Source organism: Mus pahari, chromosome 1, assembly GCF_900095145.1.
Source record: "Mus pahari chromosome 1, PAHARI_EIJ_v1.1, whole genome shotgun sequence".
NCBI lineage: Eukaryota > Metazoa > Chordata > Mammalia > Rodentia > Muridae > Mus > Mus pahari.
The window spans coordinates 141,276,417-141,299,434 of NC_034590.1; the positions used below are offsets into that span (position 1 = coordinate 141,276,417).

General features: G+C 39.6%; 2 protein-coding genes across 6 annotated transcripts in view; one reads left to right on the top strand and one right to left on the bottom strand.

Annotated features, from left to right (window-relative positions):
• Mlana (melan-A) overlaps nt 1-4,464 on the top strand; it is a 14,205-nt gene extending 9,741 nt beyond the window's left edge. For 2 of the 3 annotated variants that reach the window (XM_029545664.1, XM_021186686.2), the window contains 2 exons: nt 2,813-2,926; nt 4,190-4,464. In XM_029545664.1, coding sequence (XP_029401524.1) covers nt 2,813-2,926; nt 4,190-4,249 — 174 coding nt within the window. In that variant the 3' untranslated portion in view covers nt 4,250-4,464. The remainder of the gene's footprint in view (nt 1-2,812; nt 2,927-4,189) is intronic. The other variant, XM_029545671.1, reaches the window with a different exon arrangement.
• A 4,963-nt stretch (nt 4,465-9,427) lies between these two features.
• The window catches only part of Kiaa2026 (KIAA2026 ortholog), a 96,608-nt gene continuing 83,017 nt past the window's right edge, over nt 9,428-23,018 (bottom strand). For all 3 annotated transcript variants that reach the window (XM_029536632.1, XM_029536629.1, XM_021197671.2), the window contains 3 exons: nt 17,519-17,634; nt 14,685-14,872; nt 9,428-13,716 (listed from right to left, as the gene is read on the bottom strand). In XM_029536632.1, the coding sequence (XP_029392492.1) occupies nt 10,115-13,716; nt 14,685-14,872; nt 17,519-17,634 (3,906 nt within the window). In that variant the 3' untranslated portion in view covers nt 9,428-10,114. The remainder of the gene's footprint in view (nt 13,717-14,684; nt 14,873-17,518; nt 17,635-23,018) is intronic.

The window sequence follows — 23,018 nt, forward strand, 5'->3', positions numbered from 1 at the left end:
CTCCTCTCCTCTCCTCTCCTCTCCTCTCCTCTCCTCACTTCTCTCTTCCCCCACATGGTGTCCCCAGCCGGCCTCTTCTCCCCCTCTCCCTCTCCGTTTTGCTCTCCCCCCTTCCCTTCTCACCAATAACCCTTTATATCAGATCTGTCTCATGGCCTGACTTCTCAGGGGGAATGCTTTGGCATGGTGGCATGGTCCCATACAGGCCAATGTTTTACAAAACACACCATCTAGCCATGGCAAAAACACGGCAGAAAACGTTTATTCGTTTTTACTTAGCATGTCTTCACCTTTTATTTATCTTAAATTATGTGTGTGTGTGTGTGTGTGTGTGTGTGTGTGTGTCAGTATGCACACGAGAGTGCCTGTGTCCACAGAGGCCAGAAGAGGGTCTCCCTGGGGTTGGAGTTACAAGTAGTTGTAAGCCAGCAAACGTAGGTTCTGGGAATTGAGTTTAGGACCTCTCTAAGAGTAGTAAGTGCTCCTATGATACTAGGCGAAGGGCCACCTCTCCAGCCCCATTTCTCTACTGAAAAAACAAAATAAAAAGTTCATTTGTGTTTCTGCTTGTCAAAACCACAATGACTTGGTGTGTTGGGACTCATTTTCTACCCAATTCACAATTATTAGCTTGATGTGACATGACTAAATGATGATGCGTTCTCTCAAGTTCTTCAAGTTTAAGAATACAGAGCATGCCTATGTGTGCAGACACTGACTATAGATTGGTTGGTTGATAAGATTCCAGCGTAACCTATGCCACGTAATCAGTGAATCAGAGTTTCTGACTTCTTATAAGATAGAAATGTATTCTGCCCCTTAGCATCTCCAGTGTAAGAAGAGGAGGGCAAGGCTCCATCAGACTTGGTGTGGATGTGCATGTGTGAGTGGTGGCCAGCACTCCAAAGCCATGACGCTCACCTGGACGTCAGAGAACAATTTCTGGGAGCCAGCTCTTGCCTTCCACTTTGAGACAGGTTTTCTCTTGTTCCTGCCTGAGCTCTGTGTGTTTCAGGCTAACTGACCAGTGAGCCTCGGAGTGACTTTCCTGTCTCCGTCCACCCTCTCAGCGCAGGGGTTCTGGGCTATAGGTGCATACTGCTGTGTTTGGACTTTTGTACAAGTTCCAGATATTAGACTAGAACTTCTACTGGCCGAGCCACCTTCTCGGGCTATATTATTGGACTGAATATTAAAACCTTGTTTTGAGACGTTCCGATCTCCCAGAAAGCCTAGCTGGCAGTCTCTAGCCTAAGAGTTCTAGGTAAGTGTGTTGTAATCATGTGACACGGTGCAGTAATGATTATGTCTTATGCTTTCTACTGCTGTGCTAAAATACTAAAACCAACTCCAGGAGTAAATGGTTTTCTCGGCTTACAAGTTGGTTTCTTTCTTCATTTCTCTTTTTCTTTTCTGAGGGAGTTCTTATTCTGTAGCCCAAGCTAGCCTCAAATGAATGGACTTCTTGATTTGGCTTTCCTGGTGCCAGAATTATACAAGTATAGCATCACTCCTAGCTTTCTCCTTTATCTCATTTTTTTTTTTAAGATTTATTTATTTATTATATGTAAGTACACTGTAGCTGTCTTCAGACACTCCAGAAGAGGGTATCAGATCTTGTTACGGATGGTTATGAGCCACCATGTGGTTGCTGGGATTTGAACTCTGGACCTTCGGAAGAGCAGTCAGGTGCTTTTACCCACTGAGCCATCTCACCAGCCCCCTATCTCATTTTTTAAAAAGAATTATTTATTCATTTTATGTATGTGGGTACACTGCAGCTATCTTTAGACACACACCAGAAGAGGGCATCGGATCCCATTACAGATGGTTGTGAGCCACCATGTGGTTGCTAGGATTTGAACTCAGGACATCTGGCAGAGCAGTCAGTGCTCTTAACCGCTGAGCCATCTCTCCAGCCCATCTTTATTTATTTATTTATTTACTTATTTATATTTAAAGATTCTATTCCCTATGATGCCTATGAGTGTCTGCATGCATCTATGGAAGTATACCATATGCATGCAGAAGCCAGAAGAGGATCCTGGATCCCCTGGAACTGGAGTATTAGGCAGGTGTGAGGCACAGTACCAGTACTAGGTACAGAATCCAGGTCCTTTGCAAGAACAGCAAAAGCTTGTCACCAGTGAGATTTCTCTCAAGGTCATCTCATTTCTGAAGGATAATTTCACAAACTGTTCACTTTGTAGATCACTTTGTAGTCTTCTCTTCCAGGCTCCCCAGTTAGTAACAGTGTGGTGCCAGGCACTTTAGTCAGTCCTGACAACTCTGAGAAGTGGGTTGTGTCATCTTGCTACTACAGATCTCAGGACTGGAGTGAAGAGTAAAGGAGTGGCATGAGGGCGCCTGTCTAATAAGCAGAAGCAGCTAGCTCAATGCCCATTTTCACATGTATACGTTTTAAAAAATTTTAGTTTCATTTCATGTGTCGTGGTGTTTTGCCTGCATGTCCGTCTATGTGGAGCATAGGATCACCTGAAATTGAAGTTACAGACAGTTATGAACTGCTTTGTGGGGCTGGGAATTGAACCTGGGTACTCAGGTGGAGTAGCCAGTGCCGTGCTCTTAACCACTGGGCCATTTCTCCAGCCTTAATGCTCATTTTTAAAGCATTGTTTCCTTTTTCTTTTCTTTAGCAGACTGTTATTATTATTATTATTCTTTTCTTTTTTTACGAGACAGGGTTTCTCTGTGTATCCCTGGCTGGAACTCACTCTGTTGTTGTTGTTGTTGTTGTTATTATTATTATTATTATATTATTATTAATTCTTATGACTTTATATTAATTCAGGACAAAAGGCGTCATACTGGTATTCAAAATACCTCAAGGGAAAGATGCTCATGTGAGGGTCTTGATCACCAGGACAGCCGACTGTCTTCTCAAGAGAAACCCCATCAGCCCGTGGTAGGTGGTGGTCATGCATCCGGGCATTTTCTTGTCAGCTGCTTTCAGTCCAAGTAAACAAAGCTGATTTCTATTAAAGTGTAATCTTGAATCTACTTACTGTCACTAACTAAACTGTTAACTGACCGATAATGCTTATAACTAGGGCTGGTATCTTAGCTCAATGACTGAGCACTCGCTTTGCATGCACGAGGCCCTACATTCAATCCACACGTGTGCTCTTCCCCCATTAAGATCAAAATGGTAATTGTTCTTTTGTATATTTTATAAACAAACAAACAAATGTGGGAAAATATATATTTTAATCTGTGTCTTCTTAGATTTTACAGTCAATGAGAATCCTACATGTAAAAGACAAGGGGGAAATTTTCTCCTAGAGAGCTGAGCCACAACCACATGAATTAAACACTTGAAACATAGTAGTTTGGTAAAAGCTACTAGGCGTTTATATCCTGCATGTGACTTGCATGCATTTCTGCTACATAGCACTGGTGCACACTAAGCATAGCAGAGCAATGGCCAGCGTTGGTTCTGCAGTCAGACAGGCATGCTTGCGTCTCAGCTCCATGACTTCCTAGTTGTGAGCTAGGACGAGTGACTTTTTTATGCCTCAGTTTTCCCCTTGAAAACATTTCCTTGAACTGTTGTGAGCCTTAGCTGAATGACTGGCACATTATGCTCAGTTGGTAGATCAATGTGTCTCTTGACTCCATCTTTTAATGATGTCTATCACTGAGTTGTCCCTAACCCCCCTCCCCCAGCCCTTAATGTGCTTTTAGGGTCCTATGTGTTGAGGATGAAGGGTTGAGTGATACTCAGGATTCAAGAATTCACGTGTAGGCGAGTTGCCTCAGGGCTGCTAAACCTGACAACTTTGAGGTTGATCCCTGAGCCCCACCTGGTCAAAGGAGAGAACCAGTTCCCCTAGACTGTCTTGTGAGTTTTACACGTGTGCTGTGGTGGCACAGGTGCTGCCCCCTGACTTTCATTAGGACTTGGAAATTCTGACGAATAATCTGAGCATAAATACAGTTTTCGATTTTGGGAATACCTTTGTCTCTCTTTTTCTCTTCCCTCCAACATCTCAGCATAGGCATTGGTAAAATTTAACAATTACTTCATTGGGTGAAAGATATGTATGAATGGTTAGAAGCTTCAGTCCACAGCAAAAGTATAAATACAATGCAAACTACCTCGCCTCAATCCCCGCCCCCAGACCACGCCCCACTGCCAAGCCCACTCTCCTCTCTCTCCTCCTCTCAGGTTCCCAACGCTCCGCCTGCCTATGAGAAGCTCTCTTCACCACCACCTTACTCACCCTGAGAGCTGGGGAACTCCTGAGAACGGTGAACAACTTCCCTCACACTTCTGCTTTAAGGCTGAGTAGATGGCCCGAGTTTTGCTTTAGAATGCTGCAGCATGTACAACTCTATTAACAGGCCAGTGCCAAATTCGTGACGGGGCAAGCAGAGGGATATTGAGGAATGGTGAGAAATATTAACCTTGGAAAAGCTTCAATAAACATCTTAATGTATATTATCTGTCTGGGCAGTAATGCTATTAAATCGTCATCGTTAGTATTATTTTGAGGGGTGAACTCACATGGACGATCAGGGAGTATGACTTGCTAAGACATTTTTATGTGTGTCAACATTTATGTATGTGTAGATCATGCCGATTCCTACTGAAATCGGAAGCCCAACGGCTTTCCTGCAGATGGAGTTACAGGAGACTTTGAGCTGCCTGATGTGGGTGCTGGGGACCTCCTCTGCTGGAAGCAGCAAGTTCTCTTAACAGCTCGGCCACCTCTTCTGACTTTCCACTGCTCCTTTAAATGAAATGCACCTAAGTTACGAACTACTCTGCAGCTTTTAAAAGCAACCTATTGACCAGTGTGTGAACTGGGCAGAGTGTGATGGAGTTAGGGTGTTAGGGAGCGTTCATAAAAGACCCCGTTACAGGGTTAGAATAACTTACTTCTGGGCTGGACAATATTAACCAGGGAGCTTTGTGTTTTAAAGTGATCCTGCAAGAACATGTTAAAGTCTCTCTCCTCCCTCCCCTCTCTTTGCGGTATATATTTATGTATTTGTGAGGACTGAGGTCAGTGGTGGGTAGGTCTCTGGACACAGGGTCTCTCACCGAACCTTGAGTTCATTGGGTCAGCTCCTTTTCACAAACCTGATGCTCTTAACAGTAAACACACCCTAAATGCAACCAGTATCACTTTCCTAGGTAGAGCTATAAAATAGAAATAATATTAAGAACAGGTTGTTCTTATTAAAACCTAGGAAGACTGGATGGTTGTAAAGAGCCACGAGCCTGAGACCTGCTGAGACATTACAAAGAATTACAGAAAACTCAAGGCTGTTTAAAGAAATGTTCATCACCACATGATGCTTACTTATAAACACAACAAAAACCAATGAGACCCTAAACAATGTTTGTGCCTTTCTCAATTGTTAAAATACCCCGATTCCCCTTTCAGACAGATGAAGAGACTTAATCAGGACTTTTGCCACCCTACTACCCCCACCCTGCTTCACAAGAACCTCTGAAGCCCACTCACATCTTCAGAGGGACCCATGGCTTGATGGGGAAGGCCCATTTCACTGGAGGGCTCTCCAAGCCTCTCACACTATCACACACTGACAAACCTCTCTTCCTTGTGGACAGTGTCTCTTCAGTGTCCCTCTAACAGGATCAGGTGAGGGGCAACAGGTCTGGGCTGAGTCTACCAGGGAGAAATTAGAATGTACACTGAAGGTAGACCAGGTGAGAAATCTAGCTCTACTTCTGAAGGCCACTCCTTGGTCTCACAGTCAACTGCAGGCAATCCCGGGAGCCCTGTGCTAAAGGCAGAAGTACCATGTGGTGCTAGGAACCTGTGTGGTAACAACAGCTTACCCCATCTAGAGATGCTCACATTGAATCAGAGGACAAACACCTCTGTAGAAATGGACGAGTGTTAAGGCACTGGCACCCTGACGTTAGGTCGAGGCTCTGAATTCAGTGCTGCTTGGACTGAAAGAGCTGGTCTCAGGGAGAGGAGATCCTTGTAAACATTTCAGGTAAGATTGACTTACTTGCTATGGAGAAAGTGTGAACCTAGAAGATCCAATCCCACTGGTAAGCACAGGTCTCCACTGCAGTGTGCTCACTTATGGTCAGAGAAGGGCTCAGGGCACGGTGCTGCTCTGCTCTGTTTTCTGGGAGCCAGGTGGGGCCTAGAGTGATCAGACTAGTCAGTCTCCTCTGACTAGAAACAGCCTTTTCCAGTTAGCCCACTATACAGGACAAGTAACACTAGCTTCACTCTGAGGGAGCTAACAAAGTCAGAGAACAATTTTACAGAACCACCTCATCTTTCTCCTCCAGTGCTAACACCATGGTCCTGAATTCATGCCTCAAGCCTCTACAGATTCCCCATGGAGATTCTTGAAGTGGAAACTTCTAGTTTCTTTGGAAAGTTAGTTATGTCAAATGTTGTTTTGCTGGGGCACACAGGTGGAAGAATGTCTTGCTAAAGCAATCACATGAAAGAATATATTCCAGAAACAGATACAGGTGAAAGGATGTTTGGTTATAGCAAACATGTGAATGGACACTTGATGAAGGAGTATAAATATGACCCCACAGACAGTGGGGGACAGCACAGAGCATTGGTTTGCTTTGCTCCACCTCACTATTCTTCCCTAACAACACACATGTATTGGTTCACCTTACATAGTACTGTTGAGCTCAACTTGTGGTAATGCTGTCAATGAAAGAAACTTGCCCAAGAACTGCTGGTGAGGTTCCTGCCACAGATTGCTGCTTCAGCAGCCTAGCCTCAGGCTGGCTGGTGAGCCTGGCAGTTTCTTCAGGATTGAACTACAGCTGGTGTCTGCCTGTTAAAGGTCATATTTGGTTTGTTTGCTATGGGACTGCTGCCAAAGAATATCAAGCTTGTTTCCCAAAAAGCTATTGCATTAACAGGTCCACTTCCCCTGTATCCTAATAACTTCTCTCTTCCACTACCTCTGCTGGGTGGTGGGCTAGAACCCTTATTAAAAGTAGGTAGCAAAAATTTATGCCTACAGATTCTGATATGGACATTGTGATTGTTGCTATGGTAAACAGCAGGCATACTTATTTAAGGAAGGAAAAAAGAACTAGCCAAAAGGTAATAGCTACGGTTAAGTCTGTGAGAAGGTAAGACTGACTTTAATAACTGATTGAATTACTGTACTTCAAGCTACAAATGCTGAGCTTGGGAGCACTTGTAAACATCTGCCTTGCCTGGTTGTTAAAATGCCCCCACTTGACTTGAAGTTATCTCAGATCTCCAAAGGAAATTCAAAGAAGTCCTTTCCACTTTCATGTTACAGTTTGATTTTAAAAGCTCAGCCACTTGAGATATCAAAATCCCTTAATTTCAAATTATGGCAAAAACATCTTAAATGTGTCTAAGAACTTTGGGCAAGAAAACCAAAACCACATCATTTTTTAACTAAACCTAAAACTATGAGGGGGGAAAAACAAAGAAAACTGAAAAAAAAAAAATCAACATGAAAATATGAATGAGAAAGGCTTCAAAGGACGCAGCCTGAAAACATTTCTGAAACTGAAGACTTGGTCAACCTACTTCTTTTTTAAGAGACAGAGCTGTGTGTATCTAGAATGGTCTTGAACTTCAGATCTTCCTGATTCTCTCTCCTCAGTGCTGGGGACTGAATTCAGGTCCTCATGAACACATGATAGGCAAGCATTCTACTGTTTCAAAACAAAGTGAACTAAGCAATCTAGGGTTCTATTCAACAAGTATGTGTCAAACACCCTGTACCAGTGCTGGGATAACAGTGACTGATGAGGTTCCTCTTCAGAACAGCAGGCATTTACATACAGTAGTGACCCAGGGATGTCCTCAGGCTATAAGTGACTGCAGTATCATGAAGGTACTGCCATGTGGTAATGACAGGGAGACATGGAGCAACTTGAACTTATAATCACGATTTCAACTCAGAGAAGGGAGATGATACCTCAAACTCTGAGTTATATATCATCAGTATAAACAATTGTTTGAGAAATGTGAACATTTTAGGAATGCTTGTTATCCTTTCTACTTTAAGAACATCATTTTGATGTAATATGAATGGACATGTTTAGGCCCTTTTCTCTTCTATTTATGTATGTGGAATGTACATGCTGCTTGTGTGCACTGGATCCTCTGAGCAGCTGTGAGCTGTTAGGTACGGGGGGCTAGGAACTGAACTCAGGTCTTCTGGAAGAGCACCAAGTGTTCTCAATCACTAAGCCATCTCTCTAGCTTTTTTTCTTTAAACAATGAAAAAAATATCTTAAAATAGTATTTTGTGTGTATGTTGTAGAGGTCAGCGAATGACTTTTACAACTCTGTTCTTTCCTTCTTTCATGTGGGCCATGGGGATTGAACTCAGGTTTCTGGTTTGGTGGCAAATGCCCTTATTCACTGAGCTATCTCATAGACCTAGGCCCATTTCTTCTACTATTTTAAGTTTTGGACTAGAATGCTGTGATGAGGCTTAATATTGTAAGCTGAATGTGTATATATGAGCGTCTCAATAAAGTAATAATAGAACTGCAGTAAATACAAAGCTACCTTTTATTTACAATGAGGCACATTCTGATGCACTACAAAGTCAAGCCCTGAGTCAAAACTGAGCCACCAAATTTGTTTCATAATAGAACTTAAGCAGTTGCTCTCTGACTAAAGAGCACTGATGAAAGAGCACTACTATTTTCTCTCACTTTTGATTTCAAATGACAAATTCATGTTTTTAAACATAATTTGGAAGACTAGTAACAATGAACCAAGCCCTCAATGTAAACAGAAACGTACGTGGAGAAAGAAGGTGAAGGGTAATGCCACCACTCTGCATTACTTTTGTAACCTTTTACAAACCCAGATTATTAAAAACTAAGTTTTGCCAGACATGGCCAGACATGTCTATAACCCTGGTACACTAGGGAGGCTGAGGCAGGGCCAGCCTGGGCTACATAGAAAGTTCCAGGCCTGCCTAGGAGCACAGAGAAACCTTTAAAAGAGTTTTAAGAAACATGTTTTGAATGCATAGTCATAAACCAAATATACTTATCTGAAAAAAAAAACACCCATTTCTTTTTGTTATTATAGAATTTGGTGGTGACTTTTTTCTATTTTTTTAAAAAATGTCTGAAACCACAAAATTTTGAATGGAAACCTCAAAATAGAAGTAAAGTAGAACTATGGAGACAGAATGTGAAGCCTTAGATTCATGCCCTGGCTCTACTGCCCATGAGTCACCTAAGACTGGGCAAGCCACTCAGCTCCCGGGTTATACAGGGAAGGAAACCCCATCAAGAGTAAAGCCTGTGAAAGTGCAATCACTTCTAGATGTTTCCCAATTTTAACACAAAGTTTTAAAGGACTCTTTTCATTTATACCATGTATTCTTTCAATGGACAAGAACACATTTTAAAAATGGTATTCAAACAAAGAAATACAGCAACTCAGTTTATTATATGCAGATTCTTCTGCATTGTTGCTAACAGTTCACTGGTCCAAAATTACTAAAATACTTAAAAAACTATACATTATGTAAACAAAACATAAATAAGACAGTATTGTTCTTTGTACATATATTTAGTACAGATTATTAGGGATTTAAGGAATATGTACAATTTTACACCATAAACTGCATTTTCTAATGCATAAATATATATATATATATATATTCTTTTTACAGAAACAAAAATGTCACTAATGACACAGAATACTACTATACTGTAGATACACCACAACAATCCAAATTCAAGAAGAAACATATCAATATAAGTGTGAAAAGGCTAGCTTACTTAAACTAGTCAAACTTGACTTTGTTATTTTTGTTATATAGACAAGTACATCTTGATGACATATTTTGAACAAAAAACCCTTGGAAATCATCCTCACACCAATGAATGAAATGGGATACCTTTTCCTCTCCAATAAAACAAAGTCTTGGGCAACTTAATGAAGGTACATTAAGACACACCCTGACCCCCATACACACACACACACATGTATGGACAGTATGTTTTCGCGCAAGTATGAACAATATGTTTTCAACAGTATAATAAACAGTTAAAACTTTTATGGGAGTTAAAACAATGCCCTGTTATTTAAAAACTGGCTCAGTCAGTCTAAATTCAAGATGCAGCTGTGTCAGGCTTCTCTAAACCAGATGACGGAAAAGCAGGGAAGACAGATACAGGATTTTGACTAGCAGATACAACTGGAGGAAGAGATGAAGACAATGAAGATACCTTAGCTGCTGGAGTATGTATGGTATTTAAAATGGCTCCTTCTGGGCTAACCAGTAACTTTTTGACAGAGGTATCCAAATGAAATACCGATGTGCTACTTGACAGTGGAGGATTACTGGAGGAAATGGCAGAAACCAAAGATGTTTTAGCTAAAAGAGTAGCTGGAGAGGACTTAATTACTGAAGTCAATGCTGCTGGTGGTGCAGGTGGAACATAGACTTTAGCAGGTGTGTTTACGATGTGTGGTGTTGTATGTACTGCAGAGAGAGAACTTGGACTTCCGAGAGAGTTTACAATCTTTGGAGAGTTTCTTACAGAATGCTTTAAAGGCTGTCCACTTAAAGAATTATTTGGTGTCTGTATGATCTTCTGGACAGGATTATCTACTGGTGTAGCCAATATGCTTTGGCCACTGTTAAAAACTAAGGGAGGTCCATATTTCGGATTAGTAGAGATAAGGAGGACATGGCTACCAGCTCCAAGACCTTGCGGCGGAACAATAAACCGGGCTCCATTCATCATGATCTGAGTTCCTGGTGCCAAAGGTGTACTTGTGTTGATAACTATTTTTTGCTGAATACAAGGTTCACTGAACGGAGCACCTGCCAGACTAGTTATATTTGATGATGGGGAACAAGTGTGAATGGCAGAGCCACTTGCAATAGAACTGTTACTGAGAGTAGTTTTTACTAATGAAGGGGACATATGCTGGTTTGGCATAGAAGTAACATTGGAAATATTAATTATTTTACCTGGACTTGGTGAGGGGGATAATTCAGCTGGAGGCTTATTTGTGTTTGCATTTGTTGGCACTATAGTTGTAGTCCCTGGTGATTGAAACTGGAGAGAAGTTCGAGACTGTCTTTTAGAGAGAGATAGAGGGAGCGTGGCTCCTGGTATTGTTGCTGACTGTGGAACTGTGTTGATAATTTTTGGAGAAGTAGTTACAGGTGTAGGCAAGGCAACAGTCACAGGAATCTGCAGAGCTGGTGTCAAGCATTTGGGAGACACTGTTGGTTGTGTAGTTGAAATGAGAACAGATGATGCGAGGTGTCCTGTTTTCACAGTTGATATGGCCACAGTGTTCCCTAGATTTGATGGACAAAGTCTATTTGACAAAACAGGCATAATTCTGGAAGAATTATCATTTCCACTGACTAAAACAGGAGGTCGTGTCCCAGCTGAAGCAGGGGAGGTGGTCACTGAAAGGGAACTCAAAGGTACACTTGCTCCTATTCCTGAAAACATGTTTGCAGTTCCAGCTGACTCACTAGCAGGAGGAAGACTGTGCCTCACAATACTTGAGCTTGCTGGGACGGAGTCCCTGCTTGGTGAGATGGGCGACATGCAGCCCTTACTACTTTTGTCTTCACCTTTTGGCATTACACTTTGTAATATATTAATTGATGGCATAGCTGGCAGATTTCCTGGAGGATTTATAATTGCTTGACCTATGTTTAGTCCAATTTTCACATCTTTAATCTGAGACACAGTTGGTGAAGAATTTATTTTTATTGGTGCTCCAACTGTAGAGGGAATTAGTACTATTTGGGGTTGCTCTGGATTCTTAATGTATGTTTTATTCAAGGGAGAAGGAAGTGTCTGTTTTAATGATTCTGCAACAATAGCTGAGGATGAAGCGCCACCAGGAACTGGAGCATTAATAAAAACTACCTTCTGGGTAGAAACACCTGCAGATGTTGGTTCTGGTGCCATGTTAACCGAAGGTACACCGCCAGAAGGGAGAACAGATGGAGCTGACACCAGCATCAGTTTCTGACCTGGAGTCTCACTGAGCACATCGCCATTTACTGCTGTTGTTGCTTCTGATCTTGTAACTGGGTAACTTTTTGTGATATAATCTACTTGTTGCGGTTTAGTTGATGTATGAATAACATTTGTATTGGTTTGCCCAAAATTTCCTGTTGATATGCTAATTACACTCACTGAACTATTTGTTGTTGATGGTAGCAGCAGGCTGGAAGAAACAGAAGGCTTCAAGGGTGAAGAGGGCATGTATGTCGTTTTTTCTATCATGGGGCCCACATAACCACTGCTGAAGGCTTGGCCTAGTGTAGATTTGACATTTTTTCCCGTGGGTGAATGGAAGCCACATGAAATAGACACAGTCGTAGGTGCTTGGCTGAAAGATGGTAGACTAGATGTAGTAGTTACTCCGGCTACTTGTGAGGAAGCAGAGCATGATGTTGATTTTGGCACAAGAAATGCCTGAAATTGAGGAGTAAAGGTGAAAACAGAACTTGAAGATAAACTATTGGGTGAATTTTGTTCCGGATTAGTTTGTACTTTTACAACTCCAGTGTTCCCACCTCGAGTCCTAACAAGAATTGACTGTGAATCTCGTATACATACAGTTTTTAGTTCTTGCTTTGCCTCAGAAGAATCAACAGTTTGCTGTGAAAAACAGGGGAGGGAACTGCCAGGATCTGTAGATTCATGTAGTGTTGTTGCTGGCAAGAGAGGCTGAACTGTTGATGAAATGGTAGGTGAAGTGTTAGGCTGGGAGACTGTGGTGGACAAAACTGTACTCTTGACTTTTCCTGCTTCACTTTGGCTAGTCTTAACTGGTGATGTTAATACATTACTTACACAGGTTACAGGTGACAAAGGCTGTGACCTAGCACTCACATTTGATGAAGGTGTAATTGTCTTACTGAGAACTGTATTAGGCAGTTGGGTAGAAACAGAGGTGATAGGAACAGATACTAAAGAACAGTTTACGCTTGTTGTCTGTGGGCAAGGTGAACAGTGTTCTGTGCCTTTCTGTTGAGGTGGTGCTATCTCTTTTCCAACTGCTTTCCCCTCTTTGTGCTGAATCACAAAATTCTTAGGCAGAATAAGAACTTGCTGCATGATCTTTTCTCCTGTTTTAGAATCCACCATAGGCTGCATCTGAATCTTGACAGAACTACTATGAAGGTCTACTGGCAACCACTGACCACAGGGCATTTTGTATACCATCTGTAAAGGCCCTTTTGTACTGGTGAGGCAGGTCAATGCTGGCTTTAGGGGGCTTGTTTCTTCAGGAGACAGAGCTGGCTTTTCCACAGCAGGAACACTCCTACCTGTGGAAGGGGGCAGTTGATTTGTTAAGGTCACTTTGTTCCCAATGTTCTTTGCAAGCAAAGCCTGAATAGGTTTGGTCCCTTTCTGGAGAGTAGACACTGGTACTGAATCCTTTGAGGCAAATGACTCTGAAATTGGCAGCTCTGGAGGTTTTGATTCTTTCAAACAGTCAATCTGCATGCTGACCTCTAAGTTCTCAACTGATGTCTCATTTGTGCTTAGTTTTGCTTTCTTCCTTGGGGAAAGCTCTTTTGTGCTATCGTCTAGGTAACTGCTTTGTTTGGACTGTCGTTTAAGTGTTTTAGGCAGTGTCTTCACTATATCTTTAGAAGGCAATTCTTTTTTCAACAACTTGCTTCTGGCCATAGGAAAGCCTACTTCTGATAACTTCATATCATCTGAAAATTATAAAAACAAGCATTTTGTTTATAGAAAACAGTGATCGAGTAACACCAATTTAAAAAAAAAAATAAAAAAGTCACCCTTTGAGAAGGCATTTAAGTCATCTATTGTACAAACATTCCAAAGCTTTGGCACTACGGAAGAAGGTTGACAAGCTGACTTCCGTATTCCAAATATGCTTTAGAGCAACTTATTACTAGTTTTGGTGTAATCCTGCTGTCTATGTGTGTTAAGGAAAAACTCACGGCTAAAGAGAGGTTTAAGCTAGTTTTCTTTCTCTACATAGGGAAAACTGTATATCATAGAAGAATGGTTGCTATTCTATATTGTCTTTAAGGACTCTAAATGAAAACAAATGTTCAACCTTTCCTGATTTTTACCCTTAAATAATTTATGGTCATATCTGGTCAGAAGAAGTCCACTTTTTCAATTCACAAAAGACATGAACTATGTTAAAACATCATCGTTAAGTTTTCACATCAACTTCTTACATAAAGAATGCTGCTGGTGAATTAAAATGAGGCACATGCAAATGAATCAATCGGTCTAGCTTCCCATACTTATTAGAATAATATGTTTACTTTGGTCTCAGTTGGCCAAGAACTTTGGCCACATCTCATTAAAAAAAATCCTCACACTCTTAATGACTTGTCAAATTCATTTACAGTAAACTTTGCCAACAGAACTTTATGAGTAGTAACAATAAAAAGATAATCAATGAATTCCAAAGAAGTAACAGATTAGCAGTGCAGGATCTGTAACAAGCAATGACATACATGTAACTTAGGTTTAGGCATTGGCTCCAGAAACTCTTAAAATTTAATAATAACTTCCAAGGATATGGATATTATTTCTTTAAAATATCAGATTTCCTCAACCACATTCACTGACCAGATTACCTTTTGCCTTCACAACAAACAGCAAATTCTCTTTATACTTACATTTAGAAAGCTCGAATGCCTACCTGAACCCTCGTGCTCTTTCTCCAGGGTGTCTAGAGGTTCTTCTGCATCTACAGACTTACTGACTTCAGTTTTAGGAGCCTCTCTCTCAGGGTTCCCTTCACACTCGTCAGTAGTCCATAGTTCTCTAGTGAACTGACCATGATCAGGCTGTCTTCGGAAATCATCATAGTCTTTCTTCAGGCGGCTCCTGAAATATACCAACGTAATATGGACCTTCTGGAAGTTAAATTAATTTAGCATTTTAAGCTAAATATTGAAATACTTTCAATTGTCATTAAACATTTTTTTTTCTGTGTTTTAAGTGTATCTAAATGTCTATTAGTTCAGTCTTGCCAATTATCCAAGAAGACAAAACATATGATATAAGCTTAAGAAACTTAAAGGCTACATTGTTAAATTTCTGAATAAAGTTTAAACACACCATCTCTCTTGAGGGCTGTGGTTAAACTATTTAAAAAAGGCAATAGATAACTAAAATTTTCTATCTGAATTGAAAAATGGGCCTGAGTTACTGGCCTGGGGCCCACCAAGTAGCCTGGCCAACAAGTCCCAGGGATGGATCTACATGTCATATACATGCTTGATTTGACATGAATTAGCAACATTCCCCTTTTTATCTATAAGACTAGAATAGAGAGACATCTATACAATGGTCGGATGCCATCCTCACGCTCAGCCACTGACTACCTGTATTTCATGGAAAAAAATAATTGGAAAAATATTTCATATGCTTACATCTTTGTCTTCAAACACCTTCATTTGTGTTCATATTTCCCACCTTTCTACCAATGTTAACACTGCCAATTACATGTACCTCCTCATGTCTACTTACTACTCTACTGTCATTCCTCCATTTAATCCAAAACAATTTATTAAAAAACAAAAATTTTTAATTAAAAAAAAAACCAAATGCATTCCCTATACCCCAATCTGTATTTCTTGGTGCTACCTCACTTCTCTAGTCCATTTTATGGCAGAGGTCACAAGGCGTACTACTCTTCAGTTCCCCTCCTAATTCTCTTCCATAGCTTCTTCTTCCTCAACTCAACTAGTTTCTAAGACACCTTTCTTCCTTGGTTATCCTTGTATCTTACTAAGCATTTTTCCAAAGCCTCTTTTCAAAGTGTCCTGTTCACCCACCTCAATTACAAATGTCCACAATGGAATGTTCACTGTCCATATAACTTTTACTCATCTCATGGCTTTAAATATAATCAATACTGGTTAACTCCCAAATTTGTGCCTCAAAACTAGTAATGCTCTTGATTACTTATATAACTCACATTATGCCTACTCACTACTACCAAGTAGATGTCTAGAAAATATATCAAACTTAACATGCTTAAATCCGAACTATTCAATCCCTCTCACTTCCCAAACCTGACTCTCCTTCAGTCACTCCTGTCTCAGTTAATGGCACATCTATGATGACAGCTTACTAGATCAAAAATTTTAGGCATGAGAATTTTACTCATGAATTTCTACCATATTTATTAGCTACTTCATTCACTGCTGGGACAGAATACTTGATAGAAACAACTTAAGGAAGGAAGGGGTATATTTGTCTCAGTCTGAGAGTGCATCCTGGCAACAGGAGCCTGAAGTGGCTGGTTCTTGCACTAACCATCAGGAGAGAGGTGAGTGCTGCAGTCACCTCCCTTTCTCTTGTTTGTTCAGTCCAGTGTCTCCTCCATACTTAGGGTGAGCCTTTCTATCTCAGTTACCCTACTATAGAAAATTCCTTGCAGACACGCTCCTTTCCATGGCATTTCTAAGTTCCACCAAGTTGACAACAGCATTAGCCTATCACAGATTCCATAATAAAATATTTAGTCAAAAATTTCCAATCTTACATTGAAGCTATATCTAAATCCTAATCACTTCCTGTCATGTATGATACTACAAGCTACTCTCCTTTACTTTTTTTTTGGGGGGGGGGATGACTACTACACTATAACAAGTTCAACTGCTTTCATCTTTACAGTCAATTCAACAGCAGCTAGAGCAATTGCTTTAAAACTTAATGTCAGGTAGTTGCCGAGATGGTTCACATGGGTAAAGGTGCCTGCTACCAAGATTCACTTGGTAGGAAGGGAAAAGTCAACTCCTTGCACACTGTTCTCTGATCCCCACATGTGCACCACAGCAAACACCAGTGTATTTTAGGCCACACCCTATACCCAACCTTCACACACACAAAATCAATCAACCAACCAACCAATCAATGTAAAAACAAAAACCTAACCAAATCAAAAGAACTTAAGGTTAGAAATACAGCCCAGTGGTGTTTGCTTAGCTATGTGCAAAGATCTGGGTTCAAGTTTCAGCAAGCAAGCAAGCCCAACAGAGAGGACAATATTCTGTCTCTGTTAAAAACCTTTGAAAACGTTTCATCTTGGTTAACACAAATTCTTAAATTCCCGACCTGGCTACCTTTACCTTTATCAATCACTTTTCTTTGGCTGTAACTGACTTTGTGCTTCCTGTATATATCAAATATGTTTCTATATTTAGAGATTGTGCCCCTTCTGTTCTGTTTTTCTCTCTAATGAATATTAGAGTATGCATTAAGAGTGCACATATTAGAGTATGCTTTATGAGGAGCCTTCAGTCTCAAACAAGAACTTGATATTCCCTTCCTCATGCCCTTTTCTACTAGCATTTATCACATTTGATTTCTGTATATTTTTTCCATTAGAAAGTAAATCACAGAGATATTTTTGTATTTGCTGAATTATAAATGAATGGAAAGAAATATAATGATTTTATTACATTTTCCCAAAATCATAAATGGGGACTTAGAATAAGTTATATACATCACAAAACTTGTTACCTGTTTCTCTGAAAAGCCTTCATTAACTTTGGTTCCCATGGCAGCAATTCATTTAAAAGGCGGATTAGTGTACTATGTAATTCTTTTACAGCTTGCCTCCGATGGTACCATTTGCCCTAAAAACATAAGTTTAAAGAAGTAAATTCCTTAGACTTAATCTAAAGTCAATGTCAATTAAGTTTTATCCTCTAATAAAAATATAACAAAGTGCCAATAATTCATCAAAAATATTTTCCACAAAAATTTACAAAAAGAGGAAATATTTTGTAAGAAATCTGAATACGTTTAGCAACTTTCAATTCTATACTTGAAAACCCAAACACATATTATCTAAGTAGAAAAAACAAATTTAAAAATGGTCTAATTATGTTAGTTGTAAATACCTTAATAAATCATTTACTAAATGTATGTAGTGTCTTGTGTTTAATCCCCAGTGCCAACATAGGCAGAAAAAAAAAAAAAACCCTACCACCCAAAATGAACAATATAAAGCACAAATATTTAAATACACTCATTAAATAAATATGGTTTCATGTTGTAAAGTTTTAACTTCTAAGAGAGAGCGAAAAAGACTTCCTAACCAATTACTTTACAATTACTTTAGCAGTTTCTAGCATAGAAAAGTAACTAAAACAGTTAACTGTTGTTTATCTTACATGTGTTGAGAGATGTGTGTGTGTGTGTGTGTGTGTGTGTGTGTGTACAGGAGGGTGTAGAAACCAGAAGGTAACATTAGGGCGCAAGTCCTCTTGCTTCTCCAGAATCATTCATACCCACTGAGTACCTTCCTAAGCCCAATCAACTAGACACTAAACTAAAATTCATTAGCACTTATGTCCCTCTTATTTGCTAGTATTACAAGGATTTTATTCCTCCCTCTCTCCCTCCATCTATGTACACTGTATCTTTGTACACTATTATCTATGTACATCCACATCTGCTTGATTCTGATGTCCAAGCTCTTAGAACTATGCAACTACAACAAAGACTGGGTGTGGTAGTGCAGGACTCTAATCCCTTCACTGGAGAGGAAGAAGCAGCTGGATCTCTATGAGTCTGAGGCCAGCCAGAGCTAGATAGTAACATAGTGAGACCTTGGCTCAAGAACAGAACAGAACAAAACAAGGAAATAAACAGCATCAAATAAACTCACATGATGTAGTTTATAAAAACCTTAAGTAAAGATATACCTTATCAAAATATATATAATCATCTGATCACTACAGAAACAATACACTTAAGAACAGTACTTAACCAATACATTCATGTATCATATAATTCATATGTATAATTTCTAATGAAAGATACACAATTATATATTATAGATCATATTTAACATATCTAAAATCAGACTTCATTCTATAAGCAACTGTTGAGTTAATCTGCCTACATACAGAAGAGTAAAGCCACTATTTATAACAAAGGTATTTTCTAAAGTTATACATGGAGTTGCCAATTTTTATATATACACACATGCACATACACAAAACCTTCACTATTTACAATGGCAATTCGGTATCTTTATAACATAGTCATTAATAGTACACCTTGACCAGAAACTTTCAATACTTTGAAGCAATAGTCTATGTGTTTACAAAAACACAAACAGCTATATTTCTTTCAAGATTTTTGAATCTTTTTAAATTTTTTTCTTTTTTAAATGTTTAATTTACATTTTAAATGTTCCCCTTCCTGGTTTTCCCTCTGCAAATCTCCCATGCCATCATATCTCATCCCATTCCCATTCTCCCCTGCCTCTATAAGGGTGCTCTCCCACCCACCTACCCACCCACTCCCACCTCACCATCCTGGCATTCCCCTAAGCTGGAGCATCAAGCCTCCTCAAGACCAAGGGCCTCCCTTCCCACTGATGCCAGATAAGGCCATCCTCTGCTTCATATGCAGCTGGAGCCATGGTCCCTCCATGTGTACTCTTTGGTTGGTGGCTTAGTCCTTGAGAACTCTGGGGGTCCAGTTAGTTGATATTATTCTTCTTCCTACGAGATTGCAATCCCTTTCAGCTCCTTCAGTCCTTCCCTTAACTCTTCCATTGGGGTCCCTGGGCTCAGTCTAATGGTTGGCTACAAGCATCTGCATCTGGAGTACTGCTCAGCTATTAAAAACCATGACTTCATGAAACTCTCAGGCAAATGGATGGAACTAGAAAATATCCTGAGTGAGGTAACCCAGTCACAGAAGAAACAAATGGTATGCACTCACTGATAAGTGGATATTAGCTCAGAAGCTCGGAATATCCATGATACAACCCACAGACCATATGAAGCTCAAGGAGGAGGAAGACCAAAGTGTGGATGCTTCAATCCTTTGTTAGAAGGGGGAACAAAATAATCAAAGAAGATAGAGGGAGGGAGGGACCTGGGATAGAGGAGGGGGAAGAAAAAAGGGAGGGGCAGGATCAGGTGTTAGGAGGAGACAGGGGAGAAGTACAAATGGTCAGGAAATTGAACAGAAATATGCAACAGTGGGGAATGGGGGTAGCCACTAGAAAGTCCAAGATGCCAGGGAAGGGAGAGGTTTCCAGGATTCATTGGGGATGACATTTGCCAAAACACCCAACAAAGGGGAGATAGTACCTGTAGAGACCATATCCAGTGGATAGGCATGGCCTCCAGTTGAGGGATGGGGCTACCTACCTATCTCAAAATTTTTAACCCAGAATTGTACCTATCAAAAGGAAATGCAGGGACAATGAATAGAGCAGAGACTGAAGGAAAGGCCATCCAGAGACTGCCCCACCTAGGGATCCATCCCACACGCAGACACCAAACCTAGACACTATTGCTGATGCCAAGAAGTGCTTACTGGCAGAAGCCTGTTATAGCTGTCTCCTGGGAGGTACTGCCAGCACCTGACCAATACAGATGAGGATGCTCACAGCCAATCATCAGACTGAGGTTTTTGAATATTAAAGGGAACTGTATTAGAAAAGTGAGAAAAGGTAGGATTATATATAGGCTATGGAGACACCAAATTTGAACCGTTTGACAAGTTAACTCATGTCTACAAATGATTTATTTTATGTGCATGAGTATTTGCAGGCACATATATAAATACACATGTGAGTAATGCATGTGCAGCCAAAAGAAGGAGTAGGACCATCTGGAATAGAGTTAGAAGTGCTTGTACACCTCCTTGTGGAGGTGGTAAATGAATACAGGTCTTCTGCAAGAGTGACAGACAAATATTATTAACTGAGGTCAGTTAATATGGGATTTCCTACAACATAATGATTCTCAACCTTCCTAATGCTGTGACCCTTAATTCAGTTCCTCATGTTGTGGTGACCCCAACCATAAAATTATTGTTACTACTTCAAACTGTAATCTTGCTATTGTTATAAATCATAATATAAATATCTGATATGCAGATGGTCTTATATGACTCCTGTGAAAGGATCATTTGACCTCCAAAAGGGTTGTGATCTACAGATTGAGAAACACTACTATAACTAAATAGTTCTGTTTCTTTTCAAATATATTCTAAGAAAAGTCCAAGTAAGATCCAAGTAAGCAGTTAGTTATACCTTAAAATCAAACTTTTCTCAAAAGAATTGGTGAATAATATGAGGTGCTTATTCTAGTCCATAAAACAAAACTGTTAAACAGAATAAGAAATAGTTTTCATCTTGGACAACCACACTTCTTTTGGCTTTGAGACAGGATCTCACTATGTTAGTCCTTTGACTAACTATGTAGCTTAGGCTAGTCTGGAACTTTTGAGCTTTCTGTCTTAGCCCCCCCCCCCCCAAGTGTTGTAACTACAGTTGTCAATTGTATACTCAGCAACTACTTAGTGGAAAAATGAAATAGTGAGAATACAAATAAAAATTTCCTTAATCTTAAGGAATAAAGTTAAAGATGAAAGTAGAAAAAATATTCTCTCTGTGGTAGAATTCATTATTTAAAGGATCAAAAATCTTAAGAGAACTACTGGGGATCACAAGTTAAAAATGGCTATCTACAGAGCTAACCTGTCTTGCACAGTGGTTACAGGGTGGGAAATGTAGATGACATCAGTTAGGTCTATGTAGACAAGGAACAGGAAGGGTAGAATATGTATCTGGAAATCTTTATATCAAGACACTGCTGTAGTGGTGTCTGTGTTAAATTACTAAATTAATTTCTGCATTGTAAGAGTTTAAAAATGACTAAGGAGATTTTACATTTAATTTTGATTAATTTAAAATTAATTAACATCTAGAAAATATACTACTGAACTAAAAGACTACAAGGAACTGAACTTAAATGATTCATCGGAGAACAGATTTATACCTTTCATACAACTGCCTTACCCATTAACCTGTTTTGAAATTAATAAAATGTATAAAACTATAAAAACTATGATGTCTCTAGTGAAAGGAAACTTATACACGTCCATGGGAATGTGAATCTATAGTCTTGAGGTGATTAAAAGAGCAGAATCATCACATGCATTGGCATTTAAGATAAGTTTTCACTCAACTACTCAGATGGGGGAGAACTCAAAGCTTTATGTGTTATCTTGTTAAGACATGATACTTACAGTCCAAATGCAATTAAAATAATCACATTTTGTGCCCCATACCACTGGTACTTGGGACTGAGTTCTGACCTTGCGCTTTACTACCAAGCTTCAGTCCTAACACTGTTGCTGTCTACTGGGTGCTGACTTCACTTTCACACTGTACAGTGGAGCTAGTACAAGAAGCATAAACACTATTCATTTTTATAAGCAATTAGTAACAATCTACTTTACCTTTGGTCCAATATAAACAATCTACTTCAAATCAAACAGATAATTGTGTTTAAACTAAGTAAATAACCAAAAGACAGAAATAGCTTTCTAACTGATTAATAACTTTCTTGATGAGAAAAACCCAATTTTAATATTTCTTCCAAGATGGATTTATTAAAAAGGGCATGCCTTTCCAGAAGAAAGATGTCTAAAGTCACCTTGGAAAATACTTGTAAAATGGAATTGACTTTAGACGAAAATTCTGAATCTCACAGATGTTAAAATCCACTCTCTTTTTAAGACATCATGCTGTCTTTCCTGGTCCCTGCAAAATCAATCCCTAAAGAAGTATAAATAGATTATATTGTGCAGACACTTTTGCAAAATCAAAAGTATAGTAGCAATTAAAATAGGGACATATTTTAAAACTGAATTTAAAACAAAGGAAATATCAACTACTTGGTGGCACAAGCCAGTACTCCTAGCACTTGAGTTGGAGGCAAAAGGACTGCTGCAAGTTTGAGGCCAGCCTGGGCTACAGAGTGTTTCAAAAGAAAAAAAACCAGAGGACTCCTTTACCTTTATTAATGTAAATTTACTGATTATTTTGAAAAGAAAGACAAATTCTTCATGTGTATTGATTACATAACTAAAAATAAAACTGTTAAACAGAAAGATCAATAGAATGGATTGGTATAAACCCAGATACTAATGCACACGCCAGCAAGATTCTGCTGAAGGGACCCTGATATAGAGGCCTCTTGTG